This window comes from Andrographis paniculata, unplaced genomic scaffold (assembly GCF_009805555.1).
Source record: "Andrographis paniculata isolate CXL003 unplaced genomic scaffold, ASM980555v1 Contig89END, whole genome shotgun sequence".
NCBI classification, from domain to species: Eukaryota; Viridiplantae; Streptophyta; class Magnoliopsida; order Lamiales; family Acanthaceae; genus Andrographis; species Andrographis paniculata.
The window spans coordinates 1,293,005-1,300,000 of NW_026137627.1; the positions used below are offsets into that span (position 1 = coordinate 1,293,005).

General features: G+C 27.9%; 3 protein-coding genes across 3 annotated transcripts in view; 1 reads left to right on the forward strand and 2 right to left on the reverse strand.

The window, feature by feature from the left end:
- Positions 1 to 778: 778 nt before the first annotated feature.
- LOC127243020 (adenylate isopentenyltransferase 3, chloroplastic) lies at positions 779 to 2,070 on the forward strand. The gene has a single exon (XM_051262854.1). The coding sequence runs from the start codon at positions 883 to 885 to the stop codon at positions 1,843 to 1,845; it is 963 nt and encodes a 320-aa protein (XP_051118811.1). The 5' UTR covers positions 779 to 882; the 3' UTR covers positions 1,846 to 2,070.
- Positions 2,071 to 6,340: 4,270 nt separating this feature from the next.
- LOC127242856 (uncharacterized) lies at positions 6,341 to 6,787 on the reverse strand. Its single transcript, XM_051262567.1, has one exon. It carries the CDS (start codon positions 6,785 to 6,787, stop codon positions 6,341 to 6,343), a length of 447 nt encoding a protein of 148 aa, XP_051118524.1.
- LOC127242813 (protein WHAT'S THIS FACTOR 1 homolog, chloroplastic) overlaps positions 6,674 to 6,996 on the reverse strand; it is a 2,175-nt gene continuing 1,852 nt past the window's right edge. The window contains exon 2 of the mRNA XM_051262509.1: positions 6,674 to 6,814. The gene's annotated coding sequence lies outside the window, so the exon portion shown is untranslated. The remainder of the gene's footprint in view (positions 6,815 to 6,996) is intronic.

Sequence of the window (6,996 nt, forward strand, 5' to 3'; positions counted from 1 at the left end):
ATGTGATATAAATATGTATTGATGTGATAATTTGAATGTAAAATTAAAAAAATTAGAAGTAAAATTTCACAAGGAATCACACCTTAATTTATAGACTACTTATATTTACATTATATTGACATATAGCATATATTTATATTTCATGTGTTAGATTATAAAAGGTGTGCTATTTTATATAGTTTATGTTATGATTTCAATTATATTCTTTTCGCCCATCAAAATTATATAGGTTTTTTTTTTTTAATTGTTCGAAAAATTTATGAATAATTTATTTTAGCAAATAATTTTATTTCTCTATAATTTAATTACTTTTACATTATATTCCATTTTAATATTAAAATATAATTATTTCTTAGTTATTATATTCAATCAAATCTTCATAATTAAAATATGGAAAATCGTACGGTAATATTCTATGTTAAATATAATTTTTTTTAAATAAAAATAAAATATATATTGAAAATCATATCAAAAAATTAGCAAAAAAATCCATTTTTATTTTGTAAAAACTCTAAAGTGCACCCACCCTTTGAAGTGTTGTTAAAATGCACATAAAAAATGCTCATAAAAAAGTTTTTTTAAAAAAAAAAAAAGATGCATAAAGGCCTAAAGTGGAGTATTGGGATCATTTGGCAACTTGGAGTTGACTATACACAGTGTCCCCAATAATAGTAATTATAATTTTTATTTATTTTTATTTTTATTTTTATTTTTGTTTTTCACATATATATAAATACCCCTTTCTCCCCGCCATCATTATTTGCCTCTTCATTGCAACTCCTCAACTGTACAAACGCTTTTACTGAAATCGCGTTTTCATGTCACCACATTTTATTCATTATTATATTAATTAATTAATATTCATTTATAAAATATTATAAAATGAAAATATCATTATTATCAAACATACCGAAACGAATCCCGCCGCTGCTAAACATACCTGCCGCCATTGCCGGCGGTTACTCCAAGGACAAGGTTGTGGTGGTTCTCGGCGCCACCGGCACCGGAAAATCTCGCCTCGCCATAGACCTCGCAACAGCATTCTCCGCCGAGGTAGTCAACTCCGATAAGATACAGCTCTACCGCGGCCTCGACATCGCCACCAACAAAGTCACCGACGATGAGCGCCGCGGCGTGCCGCACCACCTCCTCGGAATCGCAGATCCGGATTCCGATTTCTCCGCCTCCAGCTTCCGCGCTGTCGCCGCCGCCTCCGTCAAGTCGATTTTAAAGCGGTCGCGGTTGCCGATTATAGCAGGCGGTTCGAATTCGTTCGTCGAGGCGCTTCTCGACGACTCCGATTTTCGATCCAGGTACGATTGCTGCTTCCTTTGGGTAGATGTTGCAATGCCTGTGCTGCATTCGTTTGTGCAAGATCGGGTGGATAAAATGGTGGAGAGAGGTATGGTTGAGGAAATTAGGGATTTCTACCGACCGAATGGGGATTATTCGAAGGGGATTCGGCGAGCAATTGGAGTTCCTGAGCTGCACGATTTCTTCGATTTGGAGTCGAATTCCGATGAGGAAACTAAGGCTAGGATTCTGGCGGAGGCGATCGATTTGGTGAAGATGAACACCAGTCGGTTGGCTTTCCGGCAGCTGGAGAAGATCCACCGCCTCAGGAGGATCCGAGGGTGGAGGATGCACCGCCTGGACGCGACGGAAGTGTTTATGAAACGCGGCGGAGCAGAGGAGGCGGCGGCGGCGTGGGAGAGAGCGGTGGCGGGGCCGGGGGCGGCGGTGGTGAGTCGATTTTTGTATGAGATGGACTCGCCGGCGGTGGCCGTGACGGCGATGAGGCGCCGAGTTACGGCGGCGGCGGCGGCGGTGATGGCTCATTATTAATTAATTGAAAATTTTGCTAATTTTACACGCTGAATATATATATATATATATTATATAATTTTAATTTTTGGAGAGCTTGATTTTTGAGTTAAATTATAATATGGATTTATTATAATTTGATTCGTGATCGAACTTGCAAAATTAAAATCGAACAAATTATCGTTTGTTTGATTGGTAGTATAATTTTACACATCGTATGTTCTGACATCATATAGTAATTTTAATACAGTACAAATATAATTATATATATTTCCTTGTAATATTATATAGTAAAAATATTTGTTGGATATTTTTATTATATATATATATTGATTAAATCAAATCAGCAGTACCATAATTGTCTATATATATAATTTATTTATTATTTTAATATATTTATACTTTTGGTAATTATTATTTTATGTTTTAAATCATGAGTAATTGAAATTATAAATTATTTTATATATTTTTATTTTTTTTAAATACATTAATTTATTAAATAAAAATATATAATAATGATTAATTTATATACATATTTATTATATAATTTCATATTAAAGATAAATAAATTAAATTAAATGTATTGAAAATTGTAATAATAAATTAATTAATAAGTAACGTAATTATAACGGATATATTAAGGTGTGTCCGTTTAAAGATTTTGTCCCAAATTTTACTATTCATTCAATTTTTTTTTAAAAAAAAATCAAATTAAATACTTATTTTTTTATTTTTTTATATTATATTAAGAATTAATTTTATATTTAAAACATCACATCAATACCTATTTATATCACATTGTACAATTATTATAATTCAAAATTTTTACTATTCAAATCTCAACTCGAAATTCAATTTCTCAAAAAAAAAAAAAAAAAAAATAACAAAAACTATCAAAAATTTTAAACTCCAATTCATAGACCGGGAAGGTGAAGATGCATTTCACTCATTCCAATTTTTGAATTGTGATTTTCCGTAAATAATAACAAAAAAAAAAGTTAAAAAATCAAACTTTCAATTTAAAATAATAATCTTTTTGACACAATTCCACGCATTATATGAAAAAAAATAAAATTAATCTATCAAAAAATGATGATGAACAAAAACTAATAATAATAGAAAAATTATCCAATGAAATGACAATTTTTGTCGAGAAAATATTGGAAGGAATATCGATAAAGAAACTCTTATTTACGCAGATTTTCCAACATAATTTTCTTTTCTTTTAAAATTTTTCTTAGCTTTTTCAAACTGTGTTACAATTTTGTTTAATTTGCCTGCATATTATAAAGAAATTCCTGCCTTTTATTTCTTAATTTTTAGTATTATCATATTTTTTTTAATTCAATTTTTTGTCTTCTCGCGGTTTTAATCACAAAACTAGTGCGGGATAGTTTGAATCTTTACTTGAGGAGATCAAAAAACACTACGAATGAGTCGATTCTATTGGTCCCTTCCGATCTGATCGTCAATGGTAATTTTTTTTTACAAAAATACCTATATTTACGCACTTAATACTCTATTATTCGTCTAGATAGTAAATGTATACATACATAATAGAAGTTCTAATATATTCATTTCTTAATCTAAATATTTGTATTCTTGTACGATATTAAAATCATCTTGTATTTTACTTAAAATTATCAACTTATAAATATTTAATTTTATAATATATTCATCTTATTTTTAAAAGTATTAATAATCAACACTATTATACACTACATGTCACATATAAAATATTAATAATTCTTAATTTGCGTAATAAAAGTAAATATATACAAGCAAAATAGATGGAAAGAATACAAGTAATAGTACTGCTGTCTATGGTCGGCTCTAAAAATCTCATTTACTTTATGCGTGTTGATATTTAAATATTAATTATTATATAAAAACGTAATACAAATAAAAAAAATGACAAAAATACTTCAATTAATCTCTTATAATATTATTATAATATTTATACAAAAATTTATAAAAATATAATAATATTTTTAATAATAAGTAAAATGATGCAAAAAGAAATGAGACCGACAGAGTAATAAGGGTGGAAAAAAGCCAGACTTTGCCTAAACAAATTTGGCCTGTTTTAAAAATATTTGGCGTAGGCCTGTAAGCCTGAATTGTTATTTTTAAAAACCTGAGTCTGGCGTGATCTACAATCCTATTTAAAAATCAAATAAGATTTTTATTTATTTACGTGCAAATTTAGTTAAAAATTAAAAAAAATAAAGTATATATAATTATTTAATATATATAAAAGTTAAAATATTCTATCTATTTATAATAAATTTATAATTAAAATTATTTAATAAATATTATTATTAGATAGAAAGTTATTTTTAATATATAATAATAATAATAATAATAATAATAATAATAATTTATAAAAAAAATTAATAATTATTAGACTGGACTGTTAATTAAAAAATAAAATAAAATAAAATTTAAATTTAAGTTTATTCTATTTAAATAAAAAGAATTTAAAATTTTTTTTATCCTGACTTTTTAAATCAGGCTAAGCTAAGCCTTACCTAAACCAAGCGGCATGCCCCTGACAGGCCTGGCTTATTCCCTTCCCTCCGGAGTAAGTATATATTTATTATATGTAATTGTCTTTTATTTACTTATTTAGATTGTATACATAACTTTTATATATATATATATATATATTTCTATTTAATATATAGTTTTTGAAATGTATAGAGCTTAATTTTTTAGTTTTATAGTTTCAGATGTTTTATCCGTAAAATATATAAAATGGTGAATAATTTTAAGGAATGATATGTGTTTTTGTTGGTTTTTAGCGTATTTTTTTGTTATTTTTGTGATGCGTATATATTTAATTATAGATATTGTATTATTATTATTATTTTTTTTTTTATATTTTTGTAATCATATCATTTTAAATATTTTGTAATAAAAAATTATATAATTTTATTAATTAAAGAATGAATAGTAAAAAATAAAAATAAAAATAAAAATAACAAAGCTCCTTATCTATCTAAATTTTAATAAAATATTGTTTTCTCCCTCGGATTAATTACATTTATTTTATTTAATATTAAAAATATTTTTAAATTTGTATAATTATTTTTTACAAATATTTTTCTATTGTATTATAAAACACTAAATAGAAATATTTTTGATATATTTTTTTTAATTTTTACTATATTTTGATAGAATAATTAATATTTAAACATTAATAAGCAAAAAATAAATATAACCCTGAGAGCCGGATGAAAATAATATATTTTATCATCACACAACCAATAGATTAAATGATAAATTATCATAATATTTTTAACGTAAATTCAAATATCATCTCAAGTTTCTCTTTTTTGAGAAAAAGAAGAAGAAGAGAGAATATCTATAATAATAATAATAATAATTAACAGATTGGTTCTAATTAGATTGAAGTCAAGTAGAAGAAGAGGAATATGAATGAGATAACAACCAATTAATTAATATTATGTCCGTTCTAATTCAATGAATTTCTTTTTCTTTTTAAATATATTAAAAATAATATTTCATTAGTCCCTTACAATCTATTCATTTTTTTTATTTTGGTCTGTCCCACAATAAAATATCAATTTTTATTTTCAGTAAATATATTTTATAACATTAAAAATACCCCTACAATTTACAATATATCACACAAATAATATTATTATCTTTATATCACACAATACTAATAAGGTTATTTTATTCTTTTCTATTTTATTCATACCACACCCCAATATAATACTAATATTCCTAAAATTACGTGCAAAAAACAAACGAATACATAAATAAGAGACGGAGGAAATAGTATTTTATTTATTAATAAAAATGTGTAGAAAAATGTTGACATTTTTACTTTTGTAAGTATTAAAAATAAAAACGAATATTTTTGTAAAAGTTTGGGAAATTTTGCTATTTAAATATAATTACTTTTCCTATGATTAAAATGAGATATTTTAAGTGAGACAAATAAAAATGATAACAAAAATGTATTAAATTAAGAGGAAGGAATAATATATGTATAGTTGTTGTTATAGTATTAAATGAAATAATTCAATATTATATATATATATATATTGATAATATATGAATTATAAACATACGGCATCTAAAATATAAATTTAATACCCGTCTCTAATGGTTCTTCATTTATTTTCGACTATAAGATCCCCCAATTATTTTTTTAATATCTTATAATACTAATAGAATAATATTCGTAAAAAAATAAAAATTATACAAATATAAAAATATTTTTAATATTAAAAACGCAAAGGTAAACTTGATCCTTACAAGCAGAAGGAATATTAAATATTAATATAAACATAAAATATGAATTATAAACATACAATATTACAGAGCCACAACAACATCATCAGTACGTATAAAATTAACATTTGCTACATCATTAGCTCTAACGCTTCGTGCGAGAAAATTAACATAGGCCAATCTTAACGATTAGTGTAATAAATCTTACATTTCCCATTTCAACACATAAACCAAACAACCCCCGAACCGCTCAAACCCGAACCAATCTCGATCCGCACGCGAACGTGACGACGCACGAGTCATCGACCACGACCGTGTAGTTGTGCATAGGTCGCGTCAGGAACGGCGGCAGGCGCACCAGCAGGTCGCAAACGCACACATTGTCAACTTCTTTCAGCCACCGGCAGCAATCCTGTTGCTCGGGCGATTCTTGGTGGGTACTCCTGTGGTTGTGGTGGTGCCCATGGTGGCGCCGACTCTCTTCCTCATCCACCGAGGCGGGGTGAAACGCCGGGGGGCCTGGCATGTAAGGTAGCATGGCACACGCCCGATTCACCAATGTGAACTGGGAGGCACAGAGGGGCGGGGGGGTGATCGGGGGTGGGGGCGAACGGGGAACCCAATGGGTTGCCACGGATGAGAAAAGCGCCAAAATCATCACAATCAGTGGCAGATGAATAACGATAGCTCGATCCATTTCTTGAATTTTTTTTTATCGTTGCACCTGCAGAAAAAAGAAATAAGAAACTTAGGTTTTGTAATAATCCCGTAACCTACTTATATACAGTTTGGTAATCCACATGCTTTTTGTGCTCCTCCGTTAGGTACGGTTTCAGGTTACATTATAAAAACAGTAAATGAATCAAGTGTGGTGATTGATTTTTTCGGAAGTGAATAGGTCACCAA